At 38.9% G+C, this 21,432-nt stretch overlaps 1 protein-coding gene across 6 annotated transcripts in view; it reads left to right on the plus strand.

Annotated features, from left to right (window-relative positions):
- Nucleotides 1-21,432, plus strand: part of Kat6b (lysine acetyltransferase 6B) — a 173,897-nt gene that overhangs the window by 128,543 nt on the left and 23,922 nt on the right. For 3 of the 6 annotated variants that reach the window (XM_090346608.1, XM_090346610.1, XM_090346611.1), the window contains 6 exons: nt 450-832; nt 2,372-2,493; nt 4,226-4,341; nt 5,745-5,886; nt 10,120-10,281; nt 13,890-13,983. In XM_090346608.1, the coding sequence (XP_090202734.1) occupies nt 450-832; nt 2,372-2,493; nt 4,226-4,341; nt 5,745-5,886; nt 10,120-10,281; nt 13,890-13,983 (1,019 nt within the window). Of the gene's footprint in view, nt 1-449; nt 1,382-2,371; nt 2,494-4,225; nt 4,342-5,744; nt 5,887-10,119; nt 10,282-13,889; nt 13,984-21,432 lie in introns of all 6 variants that reach the window. The other 3 variants (XM_090346606.1, XM_090346607.1, XM_090346609.1) reach the window with 2 other exon arrangements.

The following is a 21,432-nucleotide window of genomic DNA, read 5'->3' on the forward strand; positions in this document are numbered from 1 at the left end:
CTGGATAACACATATGACTTAACTTCCTCTAAAACTAAAAAAGACATTCCAGGAATTCATAATTACCTGTGATGACACAGGGAATAAGTGACTTTTTATTGAATTATTATCAAAGCATTGAGTGTTCACATTAGTCTCTCCAAAATGTTCCTTATACTGCCCTCAGGTTCACATGGATTCTTCTAGGTTGGATGATCCCTGGGAGTGGAGTATCATGACATGCAAATATAGTTGCTGTTAGATTTCTCAGCAAAGAAACATCTAGGTGGTGGCACAAATACACACACACACACACACACACACACACACACACACAGTTCTTCAAATGACAGTTCAGTTTCTGTAGCTGAAACACATTGACTATGCATATAGTTGCTATAAATTTGTTTTTAGATACCTTTATAATTCTATTATTAAATGCTGATACTATTCTCTAAATTTTTGCCTAGGTCTGTAACCAGTGATGAAGGATCCATGAATGCATTCACAGGAAGGGGGTCACCTGGTAGGGGTCAAAAGACTAAAGTCTGTACCACACCTTCATCTGGTCATGCTGCATCTGGGAAGGACTCAAGCAGCAGATTGGCTGTTACAGACCCCACTCGGCCTGGTGCCACCACCAAAATCACCACCACCTCCACCTACATTTCTGCCTCTACACTTAAAGTTAACAAGAAAACCAAAGGGCTCATTGATGGCCTTACTAAGTTTTTTACACCATCACCTGATGGTCGCAGATCACGAGGGGAAATAATAGACTTTTCCAAGCACTATCGTCCAAGGAAAAAGGTCTCTCAGAAACAGTCATGCACTTCTCATGTGTTGGCTACAGGTACCACACAAAAGCTAAAACCTCCACCTTCTTCACTTCCACCCCCCGCCCCTGTCTCTGGTCAGAGCCCCAATTCACAAAAATCCAGCACTTCCACTTCTTCTACCTCTCCCCAGAGTTCTTCCAGCCAGTCCAGTGTGCCCTCTTTTAGCAGTCTCACTACTAATAGCCAGCTGAAGGCACTCTTTGATGGACTTTCTCATATTTATACCACTCAGGGACAGTCTCGCAAAAAGGGACACCCAAGTTATGCACCACCCAAGCGTATGCGTCGTAAAACTGAATTCTCTTCTGCAGCAAAATCTAAAGCCCATTTCTTTGGAAAAAGAGATATTAGAAGTAGGTTTCTTTCTCACTCCTCCTCCTCTAGCTGGGGGATGGCTAGAGGACGTATTTTTAAAGCAATTGCTCACTTCAAGCGAACAACTTTCCTTAAAAAGCACAGGATGCTAGGCAGATTAAAATATAAAGTGACCCCTCAGATGGGGACCCCCTCACCAGGGAAGGGGAGCTTGACAGACGGAAGGATTAAACCTGATCAGGATGATGGTAAGCAAAAGGTCAAAGCTCCAACCAAACCTGCGCCCCGTCCCTTTCTCCCCAACCCCCCCCCCAAATAAATCAATCAATCAATTCCTATTTGTCACATAGGTTCTAGCTATTTTTCTCCTGTTCTCACTTCACTTTCATACAGAAGCAATGAAACTGACCTATTCCTAATGCTGACTAAATCTCCAAAATGTTGTTTTTCCAACTAATACTCTCCCACCCTTTACTATTTATTTCCATTCGTAGTGACACTAGGACCCCCAGATGCCTCCATAGTGTTGCTTATGGCTTTGTAGTCCCGCATGAGTAGCCACTGTCATGCTTCTGCCATGTTCTCTCCCATGCCGCCTCTTCAGCCACAGTGCCTTTAGATGTGTGCTGTTAGTGCTTTCAACAGGGGTATTACCACTCTTCCTCTCCCTCTGCTCCATTGCTCTCTCATGACAAAGTTCATCTTGCTTCTGTCTCAACAAAGCCTGATCTGTGATTCTGTGAAGTGTGCATTGGATTTGTGTGTATCTGTGTGTGTATCCACCTTAGGGAGGAAACTGATTTCATTGAACAAATTGGCCTGTTACATTTGCTCCCCCTTCTACAACAGAAAACCAAAATGTATTATTTGGACAACTTGGTAGATTTTATGATCTCAAGACTGATGATGGAAATACTGTAAATAGACATTGATGTAACTTCTAATATGGGTTGAAAAGATTATTTTGCTTTGTATTGCTCTTTCCCTCATGTTATTTATTTAAGTTATTTTTTAAAAAAAGACGGCAGAGATAAATTCAAATCAAAGTTTGAGTATAGTAGGGAAGTAAGACTGCTGGATCTTTGAGCAGTGCATAGCTGTAGAATCTTATAAAGCTAAAAAGGAAAAAGAGAATCCCTGCTTGCCCAGAGTGCTGATTTGGTACCATTTTGGTAATAGATGATGGTTACTCATGATTCAAGTCAGTGAATACACTTTCTGCTGGTTTTAAATGACAGATACTGAAATTAAAATAAGCATCAAACAAGAAAGTACAGATGTAAATGTGATTGGAAACAAGGACATTGTTACTGAAGAGGATTTGGATGTTTTTAAGCAGGCCCAGGAACTGTCTTGGGAGGTAAGGCTTAGAGCATTATAATTCATGATTAATATGTGGCTTGTAGCTGTGACTGGGATCACTATTAGAGCATGCCCCCTTCATGTCAGTATCATCTCTGGTTCTGTGTTATACCCATTTTTTTTTAACTCTATATCTAAAAGCTTTAACATCAGAATGATCTCAAAGTGGAAAAGGACTCAGTGGGTCTCACAAAATGGGCCAGGATAATGCTAGGTGAAGGAGATTACAAAACAAAAAAGCAACAAAAGTCCTAGCATTTTTAGGTACAAAGAAATGGATCTCTGATTCTTTTTGCCAGAACTTAGAAAACAACTTAAAATGATTACCGAAAAGAACATCACTTTTCACTTCACTGATGCTGTTTCAGACACAGATGGCCAGTCATATGAAAAATGTCTGATATTTTTAACTCTTTGGCATTGATGAAAGCAATATTGTGCTTCCTGATCAGTTGAAATCATTTTTATTTTCAGTGTCTAGTAATTTAATGATCTCACTTAAATTCTCAGTTCTGTTTTAGTTATTGTCAGCCAAGCATTGGACTTCTCAAAGGCAATTTTGTTAGGATTGTGAATTTCTCATGTCAGGAGCTTTGTGGGGACAGTATTGTCTGAAGTAGGCTTGTAAGTTTATTTATTTATTAATTTTATTGTATAGTCCACTCAAGCTAAAATATCTTGCAGTTTTTATCTTAGGAGCTATTGGATATTTCTAGTCCTCACTCTGCCCTAACAAGAATGCTGTGTATTGGTTGCCCCGTACCTAAGAGTAACACCAATTTCTTCCCAACCATTGAGAGTTAAAGTCTTTAAGTGTGCTCTTTTTTTTTCTCTCCTGTCCTTCATGTATAATGACAATGAGAGATAATTCAAACTAACCCCTGCAGAAAAGTACAAGTGTGGTTCTAGTGGTAGAGTGGCTGGCTTTTGGTGAAAAAGCCAAGGGAGAGTACTCTGCCCCTGAGTTCAAGTCCTAGTACTGGCACAAAAACAAAGCAAAAATATTTCTTATTCTAGGTTTAGGTGCTATACTAGTCACTGGGCCTAACACAGCAAGTCAAGCAATCAGAGATTTCCTCCTCACCCTATACTCAGGTTTGAATTCAGAGTCTTGACCTTACTAGACTGGTGTGATTTGGCCAAGCCCTCAGAGCTGTAATTTTACATTGTCTTATAATACATGGTGCCAGATTGTAGAATCCAGTTCTGTAGATATTTATGTGTATTTACATCACACTTCATGCTTGTCATGTTTTTAGGATGAAAGTCTTAACACAGTGATGGTTATGGTTATTATTTCACAAGGATCTGGGGAGTGTGTGTGTGTGTGTGTGTGTGTGTGTGTGTGTGTGTGTGTGTGTGTGTGCATGCGCACATGCGTGCGCACATGTGTTTGCTTGCTTGCTTGCCAGTCCTGGGGCCTAAACTGAGGCCTGGATTCTGTCCCTGAGCTTCTTTTGGTCAAGGCTAATGCTCCACCACTTGATCCGTAGCAGGGCCACTTCCACTATTCCAGAATAATTTATTGGAGGCGGGCTTCAAACCATGATCCTCAGATCTCAGCCTCCTGTGTTGCTAGGATTACAGGCTATAGTGTGTTTTTAGCATGAAAATTCCTAATTGTGATTCATGTTCTAATCTTGATAGGTTTTGGTAAGAGGTTATCAACTAAGTAAAGTATATCTTCTTCATATTTGCATTTTATCATATTTATTTTCTCTGTGTGTCAGAAAATAGAATGTGAAAGTGGAGTGGAAGACTGTGGCCGATACCCTTCTGTAATAGAATTTGGGAAATATGAAATCCAAACCTGGTACTCCTCGCCTTACCCACAGGAATATGCAAGGTAGTATAATGAGCCTGACAGCCTTTATGTGTATAAAAGGAAATTTTTCAAGAGGGGGTAGGGGAAAGGATAGTGGAAGAAAAACATGGGAAGGGATAACAATGTTCAAGAAATAATATACTCACTACCTTATAAATGTAACTATGGCCCCTCTATACATCACCCTGACAATAAAATCTTAAAAAAAAAAAAAAAGAAGAAAAAAGAAAAAGAAAGGAACCTTTTTCAATTCTCAAGCAGGAATTTTAGGAAATAAATTTTGGTAGTCAATTTTAAGTACTTGCTAAATGATTACTTTGTACCACCTGTTTTTTTTGGGGGGTGGGCGGGGGGGTGGGGGAGAGTGTCATGCAGCTCGAACTCTGGCCTTGGCGCTGTCCCTGAGCTTGAACCACAGCCCCACTTCCCATTTTCTAGTGATTAGTTAGAAATTTCCCCGGCTTTGTATGGCCTGGGCTGGCCTTGAACCAAGATCCTCAGATCTCAGCCTCCTGAGTGAGCTACCACGCCTGGCACGACCTTTTTGTTCTTGTTATTGGTGTTGTTGTTGTTGTTTTAAAAAAGCAAACAAACAAAAAACTTAGGTCTTAGGGCTTGAATTCAGGGCCTGGGTACTGTCTCTTAACTCCTTTTGCTCAATTCTAGTGCTCTATTCTTGAGCCACATCTCCACTTCTGGCTTTTTCTCTTCTTTTCCCCCCTCTCTCTCTCTCTCTCTCTCTCTCTCTCTCTCTCTCTCTCTCTCTCTCTCTCTCATAATTTATTGGAGATAAAAGTCTCATGAACATTCAGACATTTGTGATAGGGTTGTCTTTGAATTGCAGTCTTCAGATCTTAGCCTCCTGAGTAGCTAGGATTACAGGTATAAGCCACCAGGGCCCAGCTGCCAAACATTTGAAATTTAAAAATAGTATAAACAGGGTAGGGTGGTAGCCTTGAGCTGAAGAGCTCAGGGACAGCTCCAAGGCTCGGAGTTCAAGCCCCATGACCAACAACAGCAACAAAAATAGTGTAAATGTTTTGCACTTTTTTGTTGCATTATATACTTATAATAAGTTATAAGTTTGACTTTGGAACTTCTAGATCATGCTGACTGTGTTTGGTGAACAGGGGAAATAAGGTTTTGTATAAAACCAAGTCTTTAAAAAAATGTGTCTTTAAAGTACTTGGTAGAGTTCCTTCTTGTGAGTTTTATTTCTGATTTCTGGCATTTTATTCTCAGTAATTTATAGAAAGAAAGCAGAATTAGAATAGGAGAAAGACCCTTTGCTTCTTGCTTATTTTACTTTCAAATATTTTCATAGGCTTTTACGTCCTAGGGAGAATCAAAAGTAGTTAATTTTACCCCCCCTTGAACACTGTGTGATCAATCTCACAGATTCTTTGACTTTCAACTTTTAACAGATTACCAAAGCTTTACCTGTGTGAATTCTGTCTTAAATATATGCGAAGTAAAAACATTTTGCTAAGACATTCAAAGAAGTGTGGATGGTTTCATCCTCCAGCAAATGAAATTTACCGAAGGAAAGACCTTTCAGTGTTCGAGGTAAGCATGTGTAAACAAAAATCTCAACTAATCTCAATTCTACCTGTTGATTTATGTCTACAACGAATGTTTAATTTTGACACTGCTATTTAAAATACCTACAAGTTTTGGAATGTTTAACCATATCAAGCCACCATTTAGATTAGAATCCTTACTTCATTGCATTCACTTGTTTTTGTTTTTTTCTTTTTTCTCTTCCCCAGTCTCTGTCTCCACCAGAGATATTCACCAGTGAATTATGATCTCCTTGGTGTTTATAAATTTCACTCTCTTTGGCAAGAGAAATTAGCTTTGTTCAGAAGCTCTAGCCAAAGTCTGGCAGGTGCTCACTCTTCCAGGGAATTGAGCAGCTGTACATATCTCCTCAGTACACAACCACCTGTGCTTCTATCCAGTTCTTGGCTGTGCAGATAATCCTTTTGGTGAGACCCTAGCAGATGTTGAGACTGTCCTCCCCACCCCCAATCTGGGTGACTGGCCACCCCTGGAGAACTCGTGCTAGTCACAAGAACCCCTCATGGCCATATGTCTGTTCTTTTAGCTTTCTTGAAGATATTTTGTGTTTTTAAAGTTAATTTAGTAGCAGAAGCTCTTTGTCTCTATAGCATCTATTGTCAGTCTCAAGGATTCAGTTTTAGCTGAGTCAGTTGTACCTTCAGGACAGGATGCCTTCTTTTCCTTTATTGTTGTTCACAGGACATCTTAATTCTCTCCTTCATTTATGTTCATTTAGTTGGATACCTCCATTATGTCCTGCTTTGCATCCGTTACCCATCTTAGTACAATAAACACGATGCTGGGTTGGGGTTTTTTTTCTTTTTGGGGGGGGGGTGTTTTTTCTGAAATACAGTTCTACTTTACGGTTCTCTTTGTCAGAATTCTTTGAGCTAAAACTCATTATTCAGCTCCACAGGTCTCTTTGTCTCTGGCTGTGGTGCCTTGCCATCAGGGACAATAATGGGAAGGTTATGAATTTCTCACATGAGGCAGGTTCCCTCTGAGTTTTGGGGCATACTAGGTTTTTCTTGTGTTCAGAAAACACAAGAAACTCCAGCAGGATGTAATCCTAGCTACTCAGGAGGCTGAGATCGGAGGAGTGAGGTTCAAAATCTGCCCAGGCATGTAAAGTCTGTGAGACTCTATAATCTCCAATTAATCACCAGAAAACCAGAAGTGGTGCTGTGGCTCAAGTGATAGAGTGGTAGCCTTGAGCTAAAGAGCCCAGGGACAGTGCCCAGGACTAGAGTTCAAGCCCCAGGACCAACCAACTAGAAAAAAGGAAAAAGAAACTCCACCTGGGTGCAGTGGCTCATGCCTGTAATCCTAGCTACTCAGGAGGCTGAGATCTGAGGATCTCAGTTCAAAGCCAGCCTGGGCACAAAAGAACCTGAGACTCTTATCTCCAATTAACCTCTAGAAAATGGGAAGTGAGGCTGTGGCTCAAGGGGTAGGGCGATAACCTTGAGCTGAAATGCTCAGAGACAGCACCCAGGCCAAGTTCAAGTCCCATAACCCACCAAAAAAAAAAAAAAAAAAAGAAACTCCAGACCGGGGGTTTGGCCCAGTGGTAGAGTGCTTGCCTAGCATGCACGAAGACCCAGGTTCAATTCCTCGGTACCACATGCATAGAAAAAAACCAGAAGTGGTGCTGTGGCTCAAGTGATAGACCTCTAGCCGGAGAAATCCCAAGGACAGTGCTCAGGCCCTGAGCCCAAGCCCAGGACAGGCAAGGAGAGGGGGGGGGAGGGACAGGGACAGGAAGAGAGAGAAGGGGGGGTAAGGGAGAGAGAGAAAGTCAAGCTCTGGGGTTTTATTTTTTTGTTTGTTTTGTAATCCCATGCTGGTAGTTTTTTCAGACTTTTTGGTGGGAGGTGCTAAGTTTGAACAAAGAAGTGTAACATTTCTAGCTGGATAATGAATTGTGATTGATGCTGTGCTGTACATTGTAAGATCTTTAGCAGCGTCTTTATTGTATACCCACCAGGTGCCTACAGTTATGACAACCAACCCAAAACTCCACTACACATAATCAAAAGCCCCTGGGAAACAGTCACTTTCTCTGAGAACCACTGGGTTCAGGGGAAAGCTAACTACATACACATTGAGTGACCTTCTGTTACTAATAGTGGAATGTTAGCTAATCCACCCCAATTAGTTGAAGCTGAATTAATGTCAACTTCCCTGTTGGCTCCTCTCTTGATGTTTTAGATTCCTCTAACCAAAATAAAATGGAAATAGCCATTTTGCTGTTTCCCCCAAAAACCCAGAATGTATTGTTAGCCTTAAGTAATTACTAAGTAAGTCAACATGAGTCAGCCTGTAAGGTTGAAGCTTTCATAAATCCAGGGAGTCTTCTCAGGAGCAAAATAATCTTGTTAAGTAAATAAGAATGATATGCTCTTCCATGGCACATACTTTTGAACTATATAGAGATGAGAGGGGTCCAGACACAGAATTGTTAGATTTTTTAATACAAAAAATAGTTGGACTCACCCCTGTAATTCTGGCTACTCAGGAGGCTGAGATGTGAAGATCATGGTTTGACGTCAACAAGGGTAGGAAAATTTATGAGACTCTTCTGTTAACCACCAAAAAGCTGCAAGTGGCAGAGCTCTAGCCTTGAGCAAAAACACTCAGGGAAAGCACCCATGCCCTGACTTGAAGTCCCAGGACTGGTACTTTAAAAAAAAAAAAAAAAGAGTTAGAATTGGTAGTATTTTGACTACAACATAAAGAAAGGACACTTAGAAAAGCTAGGTGTGGGTGGTTCACCCTTGTAATCCTAGCTACTCAGGAGACTGAGATCTGAGGATTGAGGTTAAAGCCACTCATGGCACAAAAAGTCCAGGAGACTCGTAATCTCCACTTAACTGCCAGAAAACTGGAAGTGGCCCTGTAGCTCAAGTGGTAGAACAGTAGCCCTGATCTGAAGAGCTCAGGGACAATGCCCAGGCCCACAACTGACAGACATCCCCCACCTCAAGAAACAAACAAAAAAAACCTTCCAAAATAAAAAAAGAAAAGCCATTGTCTCTTTCTATCCCTCATATTAGATTTCATAACTGGCAAGAATTTTACTTATATCTTTCTTTTTTGTAATATACTACAATTTCCAAAAGGACTATACTTCCAAATACATAGAAACTTCCTTTAATTAAAGGGAGAATTGTATTGTCTGTGCCCGTTGCCATATTTGATTATGTTGCTATGTGTGGGACCTAGGTTTCATCCAAGGGAAATGGTTAGATGAAGTCTAAAAATAATTTGTGCAATATGAGAACCCATATGGTCCACAGGAGACGCAGGAATGGTCAAGTTCGCTGTTAAAGAGCTCTGGGTGAGCAAATATCCATTTCCCCTCAAAAAAAAAAAATTGCCAGAGAATCTGCTGTGCTTTCTGTTTTCGACAAGTAACTACATTTGATCAAAGAAATTGGCATGTGTGCCTAGCCTCCTGTCTATAGCCATCAGTATCACAGCTTGATTCCTTTATTTAGAAGAGGAGTAGACTGTAATCGTTACCCATTGTAGGTTGAAATTCATCTCACATCCACTGTAAGTAATCCCAACATAGAAATTTTATCTTTTCCAATTATATTTAAAATGAATGATATTCGGGATAAAACAAAATAGAAGCTGTTTTTGCTAAGCCACATTTCTGAGAAATCAGAATAATACAGTTTATTTTTATTTGAAGCCCTCTGAAAAAGTGTAACGTATTTGAGAAGTAGGTTGATTTGTTTGCATTTTTAACTGAGATTTATTTGGTTCAAATAAAGAAGAAAGGATGTGACTGGTTATGTTAAGCTGTGATAAATAGCAAATAAAAATTATTCTTCTGGTAGGTTTGCCTGTCTTTAGACAGCCTAATGAAAAATTTAAGGTATCTTAAATTTACCCTAATTTAAGACAAACGGTAGAATTTTCATTTGCCAATTGACAGCTGTGTTCTGGTTCACTCTGTCCTTGTTTAATGTGGTGTTTTAATCTCTCTATGTAAGATTTAGAAATAAAGTTATGGGGGGAGGAAATGGGGGCAAAAACATGAGAAGGGGTATCAGTGTTTGTGAAGTAATGCATATTCTATCTGGCGAGTATAATGTAACCCATCTATTAATTACAATAAAAGAAAAAAAGAAAGTTAAATATTTTCTTCAATGCCATATAGAAGAAACAGTTTTAAATTGAGAGTATTTTTATGCTAAATAATGTTGTCTGTTTCTTTTTTACCAGGTTGACGGGAATATGAGCAAAATTTATTGCCAAAACCTTTGCTTGTTAGCCAAGCTCTTCCTGGACCACAAAACATTGTATTATGATGTCGAGCCATTCCTTTTTTATGTCCTTACAAAAAATGATGAAAAAGGCTGTCATCTGGTTGGATACTTCTCTAAGGTAAAACAAGAGCCAGCGTGACCTTTGTTTTCTTTTTGGAAATGTTTTTAGCAGAGCCCAATTCTTTTGAACAGGGCTTTTTTGTGTGTGACCATAATTTGAATAAGTGGCACATGTTTCTGGGAAGCTTTGCTTCTTGTTCAGAGCTCCTTTAAAAAGACCAACAACAAACAAAAACCATGATGCCTAAAACAGAGTGTAAAGGACCTTAGCACTCTGTGCTTTGTGGACTGTCAGCATCAGATGACATTGTATTGGCTGCCTCTGATTTTTGTAAATGTTAAGCTTATTCTCCTGTTCTCCTGGAGTGGTGTCAACATGAAGGTTTCAATGTACTTGTCTGTATGAGCTCCTTCTTTCTCCACAAGGCTTTCCTCCTGTGCTCAGCACGATTCCAGTGAGAACATTGGTACTTTGGGTAGTGAAGTTGATACTATGACAAGTTCTACACGTTTGTCTCTTATTCTCTGTGCTAACGTTTTACAGGATATAGAAAGCATATCTTATCTCTACTGTATACCATGAGGAAGCCCTTTATTTATGGGCGTGTTGTTTTATCGTTGTGCTCAAAGGCTGCTGAAAAACAATAACTCATACTAAAAGAAAAACTGGGTTAGGAGATATTTACCTGATGGTGATCTTGGGTACTTAAGGAAATGATTACATAAACTGAGCTGGTAATTGTGAAATTTCTTAGGAAGAAGGTATATTATCCAAACCCTATACTTCATTTATTTTATGATACAGAATATAGCTTTTCATATTAGGTGATATGATTCATTAAATCATAATTCATTCATCAAATCTGTTTTTCCATAATGTAAATGAAATGCTTTACAGCCAGTTTCTCGGAGGATCAAAAAAATAGAACACACACACACACATCTTTCAGTTTAAGAGACCATATACAGGGGCCAGGAGTTTGGCCTAGTGGTTAAAGTGCTTGCCTAGCATGCATGAAGACCCGGGTTCAATTCCTCGGTACCACATACATAGAAAAAAGCCAGAAGTGATGCTGAGGCTCAAGTGGTAGAGCTCTAGCCTTGAGAAAGTCCAAGAACAGTGCTCAGGCTCTGAGCTCAAGCCCAGGACTGGCCAAAAAAAAAAAAAAAAAAGAGACCATATACAAAATAAGTAACAGCATTAATGGAAAACTGCCTTCATGTTTTCATATAGATATTACATTAAACTTATAAATGAACAGGAAGAAAGATCATTTACATTAATTTACATAGACTAAAAACATGTCAGAGAATTAATAGAATGAAAGAATAAATAGGAAATGCATTAAATTTGCAAAAGATCTGTCAAGATCATATGTAAGTGAGTGAGTGAGTTAGAGTGGTATTGCAATTTGAACTCAGGACCTTACGCTCTCTCTCTCAGTTGACCCAGACCCCCAGGCCTTATTGTTTCCATTTATTTTTTTCCAGAAACTGATCATTTATTCAAAGCTTACATCAGTATGTGTACATTCAAAATTTAGGAAAATTCTTCATTCATGATACCCTTCTGGACAGTTAATATTGGCAGTATTTACTTCTCAGGCAATGTCATGTTTTTACCCAAGCTGACCTCAGACCACATTACTTCCACCGCTTCCCAGCTTCTTACATGAGTGTAACAGCATAGCTGGTCTGTTTAAGATAGGTTCTCAATAACTTTTTGCCTGGGCTAGCCTCAACTATGATCCTTCTATCTCCACTGATGGGATTTGTTAGGTAATGTTGCCTATTTCTTTTTTACCAGGTTGATGGGAATATGAGCAAAATGTATTGCCAAAACCTTTGATTGTTAACCAAGCTCTTCCTGAACCACAAAACGTGTTATTCCCCTACACTTGACCCAAGCTTCATTTTTCTCAACAAGGTTTTATAGTGTGGCAGCATTTCCTTTTCTTTCTTACTATTCCAGTTTTAAGTAGAATAGTATAGCAAAAAAATAATTTTTGCAAGATGTGTTACACACATATTAGTAACACATGATAAAGAGGACAGGACATTGGATTGGATTTCAGAACCCCTTATATAGAATTTATTCTGGATGCCCCCCCCCAAAAGGCATGGCATCAAGGATAAATTACTTTAGACTCCCCTTTTCCTCCCCCACCTCCCTTCCTCCCTCCCCACCCCCTTGCCATTTTTGGTCAGTACTCTAAACTCAAGATCTTGCCTGGTATTTAGCATGTAAGTTTCACCTCTTGGCTAGAGCCTCCTCCCCCTCCTTTCTTTTCACTGATTTATTTCTGACTCTTGCCTTTTTCCTACAATGCCTGCTTAGCCTAAGATCCACCTATTTTTGCTTCCTGATATGACAGGCATATGCCACCATGCCCAGCTTTTTCTTTTGAGATAGCCTCTTCATAGTCTTTTCTGCCCACATTGGCCTGGTGATTCTCCCAGTCTCAGCCTTCCAGATGTACATACTTGTGCCAGCTATTAAAATCTCATGTGTATGCCCAGGCTAGCCTAAAACTGAGATCTTCCCTGTTTCAACTTCCCAAGTAGCTAGGATTATAGGCATGAGCCACTGGCAGCTGGGTCTTGGCATGTATTAAATGGCTGCAAAAAATGTAAAAGTTGAGAGCTCATCTTTTTCACTAATAATAACAATAATAATAATAATTCTTCCATGTAGGGTTTTTTTTCCACCAGCATTTCCTATGAGTTTTCAGATAAGTTCATTACAGATCTGGGTGTTCTGAAGTAACTCTTTGATGTGGTTGCTTCCATTTGTGGTCAATCTCATTTTTGGTTTATAATTAGCCAGAGTATTTACATCCTCAAAGGCCTTGTCTTGTCTAGATCTTCTTTGTGTAGGTTGGCAGCTTCTGTGTACTTATGATAATATGTTATACATGTATATATATGTATATATTATATATATACATATATATATATATATTGCTGTCCGGATGCCACATCCTATAAAAACTGCAAACTTAGATTCTCAGAACTGTTTCTCACCATACTCTACCCAGTTTTCCTCCTGATTTCAGATTGCTGGTAATATTTTTGGTCTCACTTTTGTTTGGAGGCTCTGGGGTTTCTTGTCTTTTTTGTTTTCTTTTGTTTTCCTACTTTGAAATGCAGATTAATTCTCTTCCTAGCTTCTCACTTTGACTTCTTATTCACAGGAGAAATTTATTTGTGTGTGTGTCTACCCACATACCTACTATTTTAGTTTCACTCTGGGGCATTTGCTCACAGGTTGAAGACAGATTATTATTGAAGGATAGTAAATTATTGTTTAGCAAGGATGCCAGCTGAAGCTTATCCACTAAGTAACTCTCTGGATGTTACTTTCTCTATCTCCGATAGTTTGTTAACTGGAAAAGCTTTCCCTCCATACTGCCTATATTTTGTTTTGTTTGGCTCATATTTGCTTGATTCCTTATTCATGTTCTGTAATTGAAAAGCATGCCTAGAATTGATGGTGTATTATTAGGTGATGGCTTGATTGATGACCACACAAGGATTATTCTGCTAGATCTGGCCTAGCCCATTGGCTTACCATAGTGGACGAGTTTGCAAAGACACTTGCAGGTGCAGGGAATTGCCCACTTCAGCAGAGCTCTGACACACTTGATCTGTTTCTCCTTCCCTCAGGAAAAGCTTTGCCAGCAGAAGTATAATGTCTCCTGCATAATGATCATGCCCCAGCACCAAAGGCAAGGATTTGGACGGTTTCTCATTGATTTCAGTAAGTGAAATGCTTTATTTACTTTCATGATCCAAGGAGCTGATGGCTGTTACAGGAAACAGTAACACATAAAACTTTATTTAACCTACTTTGTTGTTATCAATAGATAATGAGTGCTCCACTTCTATTTGCATAGGTTAGAAAATCTTCCTCAAGTGAAAATTTTACTGCTGCTCAGTTATTGTACTTGAGACTAGATCTCTCTTCAGTGTCACTAGCTCACAAAGCCATTACCCTGAATGAACTGGCAGAATTGCATTCCATTCTGTAGCGCTTGTGTTCATTAGCACCAAAAGAGGCAATTATTTGTGATTAAAGCTAAGTGTTATTTAAAAGGATTTTTAGCTTTCTCAAATTTTGTCTATAAGCCTGTATGGTACAGAACAGGACAGAGCTATTTCCATTTAGGAAAACAATTCTCTATATAGCCTATCCTGAATGCACTGGTTGAAAATAATTCTTACCTTGTGTTCTGTTCATTTCCCTTTGCTATTACGGAAGTTATTACAGTGTTTGTATCCAAGAGATTTCCCAAGAAAGATTTGTTCTATATCCACTGTATCTTCAGAATTTCCTCAATTAAAACTGAATGCATGGGATAAAATATTGGGATTTTTTTTCTCCTTGTTTATGGTATTAGATGTCTAAATATAGTGTTAAAACTACCTTTGGAGAATTGATTTTAAAAATCTAGATAATATGAAGTCCAGGTATCTCATGATAGTAGCCATTTCTGGCCATATGCAAACTGTGTGTATTGATTAATTGATTGTAGTTTGTGTGCTTATTAATCATAATCTTTGTAAGGCACATCAAATGTAGATACCACAGTGTAAATATTTAGCTCATGGAAATCTATGAAAAAATATGTTGGGTCTCAATCTATATTAGTAGATATCAAAATAACTAGAGCAATTTTGGCTTATTAATTTACTGACAATGTGAACCATATATATATATTTATATTTTTTTTTGTCAGTCCCAGGCTTGTACTCGGGGCCTGGGCACTGTCCATGGCTTTTCTCCAGGTTAGTTCTCTATCACTTGAGCCATAGCACCACTTCTGAATTTTTCTGTGTATGTGGTACCAAGGAATTGGAACCCAGGGCTTCGTGCATGCTAGGCAAGCACTGTAGCACTAGGCCACACTCCCAGCCCCAACTACAATTCTTTAAAAATCATTTTTCTTTGTTTATTCTTGTGTTCTTGATAGCATGTTCTGTTATTAATTCATTATATTAGTCTTATGTACTGTTTCCTGACCTAGTTACTCAAGATTCTAATTATGCCACCCATTTTATTTTATAGCTACCCATTTTATTTTACAGCTACCCATTTTATTTTATAGATGCCTAACTGTCCTCATTTTTATGTGCAAAACAATATCATGGTTCTAAAAGGGGTTTTTTGGTGGGGAGTCCACCATTCTTGAGTTATTTGTAAATATTAAAATCCACAATGTAAACCTGTGATAATATCTATGTGCCTACAGTATAAGCAGACTCCTCAGTTCACAGTTCAAGAACTTCGAACAGCTGCCTTAAGCCAATAGCCTCTTTCCAATTGTCTGGGCATGCTGCCATTTCCCCATTCTTAGCCCTAACATTGCCACTTTTTCCTTTCCCACCTCTTCGCTGTTCAGAATCTCCTCTATTAATAAGTGCAGCCTCAAGAAGCTCTTCTTTTTCCTAAATCATTTTTAGTGCACATTGAAGGCATATTGCACTTTTAATCTCTTAGTATTAGTGGGTGTTTTTTTTCCAGAGGTGCTCTTATCTAATCACAATGTAAGTTAATCAAAGTCAAGAAATTAATGTTGATTCAGCACTATTATCTAATTCTACATATCTTACTGAGATTTCAGATTTTGCCTGTTCTTACTATTGTCTTTTCTTAGGGATGGCTGGGGAGCTAGTCCAGGATCACTTGTCATATATCATATTGAGCTGTTATGTCTTGAATTTTCTTAGTACCTAGATAGTTTTTCATTTTGTGCTTACTTTGACCTTTGTTGGGGGCTGGAGTGGGCAGTACTGGGCTGGCACTTTAATGTTTTTGAAGCTGCTCATTTTGTACAATGCTTCACTCTAAGATTCAGTTAATCTGCTTGTAAGCAGGACTACTAGGTAAGTTTTATTGTGGCATTTTTTGGTGCATCTTGCCAAGTTCACATAATAAAAGATTTGTCCACCTTCAGGAGTTAAGATGGTAGTTGCTAGGTCTCCTCAGCATTACCATTTCCCCTTGGTACTTAGTATCTCTTAGGTTATATGAGTACCATTTGTCATCATTTTTTTTACCTGCTAGTTTTAACACTCACTTATGATCTTATTGAAAATAATTATTACTGTGCTAGTTACCAAATAGCAGTTTTCAAATTCCATTGTCCCTTGTACTTACTATGTAACATTCAGTAAGGAAAAGCCATCTCCTCAATTATTTATATAATTACCAACTCATAGGTGGTTTTTGGGGGGGGGGTTTGCATTTTTTATTGTAATTAGTAAAAGGGTTACATGATATTTGCCAGATAGAAGGTGCATTAATTCACATACATTGATACCCTTTATTACCAACTCATAGGTTTTTATTATGTAACTTGTTCCTACCAATACTGAGTTGGATTGTTTCCAAAGCATCAATACAATTGTCCCCTAATGGTAAATTATTTCACATTTCTTTGTGGGAATGGCTTAATGCTGGCTGAGTTTTTGTAATTTGACATGTTACTGTCATTTGAACATTTCTTAACTTTCTGGTACAGCAAAATATTCCAGGATTATTCTTATCCTTCTCTGACCTTCTCTGATCATGGAATCATCTATTTTTCCTGAGGACCTCTCTTTCTTAGAGTGAAAAACACTACTGTGTTTAGAAACCAATACTTGACTTTAGGCCCTCTCAGCTTAGAGCTAGGGAGAATGGCTATTTGTCTGTTTTTCAGACTTTCATTAGCCACAATGTATTTATATCACACATTCACACTACTGTGAAAACCTAACCTAACTAGAGGACAGTGTTGGTATATAGATCCATTGGGATCTATCCAAAAAGTAGTAGCTATATGGAACCTGGGTTAGGTTTTAAATTTTTCCCTTCAGTACGGTTAGATTAATCATTGGAGTACAGATAAGCTTATTTATTTGCATTTTTCTCCATCCTTTTGTTGCCTTATTAAGTAATTAGAATGGAGTTCTAGGTATGTTCCTTATGCTTATATTCCCAGCACTTGGGGAGGCTGAGGCAAAAAAGAATTGTTTCATATTATGTAATGTTTCACAGGAAGAATCATGGAAGGCTCATCCCACTTAAGCTACGGAGGACCCCCATATCTGATAACCCATACCCCTCCTTACCTTGCCCCCCCCCAAAAAAAGAAAAAAGCCTGGAAAAAGAGGAGAGATAGGCCTAGCTTAGCAAACATGGGGCCTTGAGTTGAAATCCTAGTACCACCAAAAATCCAAAGACTTCTTTTTTTTTAGCCTTCTTTTAATATTTAATTTCTTATCTGATCTTTGAGTAGCCAAAGATATCTACCCCCCCACACACACACACACACATTATTTGGCTTGAACTCTGGGCCTGAGGTGTTGTCCCTGAGCTCTTCAGCTCAAGGCTACTGCTCTACCCTTGAACCACAGCACCACTTCCAGTTTTCTAGTGGTTAACTGGAGATAAGAGTCTGATGAACTATCCTCAAATCTCAGCCTCCTGAGTAGCTAGGAGAGCCAACGTTAATGGCCCAAGGACATCTTAAACACCATAAATAGGAAAGAAATAATGAAAAGTGGACAGATGGTTAACTATAAAAAAATGTGAGCCAGGCGAGGTGGCTCACATTTGTAAACCTAGCTATTCAGAAGGCTGAGATCTGAGGAACTCGGTTCAAAGCCAGCCCGTGCACTCAGGTCCCTGAGATTGAGTGAATGACATTGAATGTCTACCCAGTTAAAAGTATTATTATTTAGCCAGGTGCAGTGATTCACACCTGTAATCCCTAACTACTTAGGAGGCTGAGATCTGAGGGTCAAGGTTAAAGCCAGCCCGGGCACAAAAGGACCTGAGACTCTTATGTCCAATTAACCTCTAGAAAACCAGAAGTGGGGCTTGGCTCAAGGGGTAGGGTAATAGCTTTGAGCTGAAGAACTCAGGGACAGCGTCCAGGCCAAGGTCAAGCCCCATGACCCACCAAAAAAAAAAAAAAAAAAAAAGAGTATTATTTAGAAGCCAACACAATGAGAAAGTTATTTGCAACCCATGTGCCAGACTCTTGAGTTTGAACATCCCTAGGCAGCTTCCTGTGAAGGGCAGGGCTCAGCAACTGTCTATTTAGAGGAAGTTCCCAGAAACCATTGGAATATGGCAGATCCCTATGGTATGGGTGAGGACAGGCTGGGCATGGAGTACTTGAAGCTCCACTGCTTAGGTAACACATCATGGATACTGGGAAGGATTCAGAAGTTGGTGCTGAGAAAGCAAAGGAGGTCGGCATTCTAACTGCAGCAATAAACTGTCATCATTATCCCAGCTGACATCTCTAGAGCACATGCAGTGTGTCAGGCACTGCCGTCTGAGTCACATAAACTCAATCCTCTTCAGACACCAAAGTAATAAAAAGCATGTTGTATTACAGATGCAGAAAAGGCATTTGATTAAATTCATCATCTTTCCTAAACCAAAATACCCAAATCTACTAATTCAGATTATAAAGATTCCAACTCTTGTGTTATTTTTCTGCCTGCAGCCTTGGCTTAATCTTGAGGGAATGAGCATGTACAAAGCTAAGGCAATAAGGGTAGGTGACAACTGGGTCAAAACTTAAATCATTTCTAGATACTCTTGTATGAATGGTAAATTTATCAATTAAGTAAATCAAGAATCTACATGCTGGCTTTTTGGAGTTGAGGGGGACTTGAACTCAAAGCCTGAGCACTGTCCCTGAAGTTCATTTTACTCAATGCTAGCATCCTACCACTGGAGCTATAGCACCACTTCCAGCCTTTTCTGTTTGTGTGGTACTGGGGAATTGATCCCCTCCCACCCCAGGGCTTCTGATTACCAGCTCTCAACTTCCAGTTTTAACACTCTGCTTTCAATAGACTGTTTGGTTTAAAAGAGCTTCCATTTACAAACTTTTCAAACCACCATTTAAATGAAACTTGAGAGTGCTTTTAAGCAGGGGATTAGAGTGATTTCATCCTACTTAAAAAGTGACTTTTGATACCTGCTGGCCTGACTTCTGCAAGTAAGATTTGGGTTCCATTAATTGACTCTTGGCCCAAGAAAGCAGGGATAGCATACGAGTCCCCTTGCTTTCTCTCAGGGAAAGTCAGATGCAGTTTTGGAGTGAGCAGATATTCCACAGGAGCAATGTCTGAATCTGACATGTCCAGGTAAGATATTGTCCTCCAGACAGGGTCTCAAAACCTCTCTGTATTGAGTGATGATTTGAGACTTCATTTCCCAATAGGTGACCCAAGTGTAGATTCCATGTGAGCAGACATACTGTTCCCTATAGTGATAGACTAACCAGAATTCTAAAGTCTGCCTGCCTCCTTTTCCTAAGCAGGCTTCAGAGAGGATATTCTACATTCCCCCATTTTGAGCTTAAAGGCCAAGAGTATTGATATGGAAGGGATTGTGACAGTTCCTCTTAAGGATATGTTATATGGCTGTGAAAGCATGTAAATTCTCTGTGGGGAGTTAAGTGATGTATGAATTATAATCTGACATGTGGTATTTACCTACTTAATGAAATTTTTACTTTTTCAAGTGACCTTTTTGGTTTCTATAAATGTTTATTATCTTTAAGTAGTTGTGCAAATGAGTTTCAATTCAACATGTCAATTTATAAATACAACACGTCTTGATCAATGAGTGACACGAGTGGAAAATTTTTTTAAATACAACTTTAGACTAGGCTGATAAAAAGTCAGTTGAGTATTTATAGCAGGGGAATTTAGTTTAGTTGTAAAGTGCTTGTATGAAATGTATGAGACCCTGGATTCTATCCTGAGCACGTAGGGACTAAGGCTTGAATACATGTTTTATATACATTTTTCCCTGACAGCCAGCAAAACAAAGTTTCCTAAGGACATGTATATACCTTGTTCTGCTGTGCATTCTAACTTCTGAAAGGGTCTGCCCCTACTACTAGGGCCTTACTATTTGTTTAAGAAACATTAACTAAATGACAATGGAGGAACTTCCTTAGAACATGAATGAGGTTGGTGGTTTACTTCCAGTAATAGCAGGCAGGCTCTTCCTCCTTCAAAGCTGAGTTCTGGAATGTAGCCTCCATCTTGACATCAAGCAAGACTGTTGTTATCCACTGCCAGCCTTGGGCAGGAAGCAATGTGTGAACTAAGTCACATTTGCAGACAGTTGGTTGAAGAGACCCTTACCTTTTTCCTTTTTTTCTTATCAGATAATTCATTTCTTGATGCATTTATTTTGGAAGGGAAATTCCAGGGTCAGTCTTCAGAAGCTGTCAAGAAAGCTCTCTTCAGCTTTTCCTGTAGCTCTCCAGTCTGCTCTCAAGGCAATCACTAAAGGATAAGTTGTGCTTTTGAAATGATGCTCAGGTCTTTCCTAATCTGTTCTAACACAGGCTGTCTGGCCTTAACACTTGCCAGAAGGTCCTGAGCCAACAGCTATGTCCTTTAGGTCTTGGAAGACTTGCTTTTACCTTCGTAGTCAACTATAATAATGACATGTTTTAATAGAGTCTGGTCTGTAATATAATTAGAAAAATGGCCATTTCTCCTAATTTTCTCATGATAATATATCCCATTAAAAACCTTTGCCATTACTATTTTATTACACAGAGCTCAGGTATGATGTATTTTAATATGCTAAAGATAACATCCAGATTGAAAACTAAGCTCTGTGATTTATTCAGAGGCTGACTGTTGCTGAATACATTGAAATGAGTTGCATACAGCAGTGCAGCCAACAGTTTTATTTATGTATCTTTAAAAAAATCTAAGCTTGTCATAAATAAAAGCAAATAAATAGGTTTATAGAATACTTTGTATTCATTGCTTCAATGAAAACATTGTAAATATGAAACATATGGTCTCATTTTTTTCTGAGTGCTACTGTTTGCTTTCATAGCTCCACATTTTTCAAGTGCTAGCATGCAGGTGGATTCTTTAAAAAATCTTTTGTCTGTTTAGATTCAAACACTGGCATTCTCAGTGACTCATGTTGAAACACTACTAGAGGAGCTTTATTCAGGTAATTAATAATGAAATGACCTAATCATCAAAATTAAATGGAACCTTAGCAACTCCATCTTGAGACAGGGATTTATTTGTTCACTGTTAACCCAAGCTGTAAGCACTGTGTATAACAGAAAATGGGTGCACAATAAGGGGTTGTTAAAGAAATAAATGAGCAAGTCAATGCCTAAATCTGGTTATTTCTCTTGTTTATATTTGTATCAGT

Source organism: Megascapheus bottae, chromosome 15 (assembly GCF_031878675.1).
Source record: "Megascapheus bottae isolate mThoBot1 chromosome 15, mThoBot2.hap1, whole genome shotgun sequence".
NCBI lineage: Eukaryota > Metazoa > Chordata > Mammalia > Rodentia > Geomyidae > Megascapheus > Megascapheus bottae.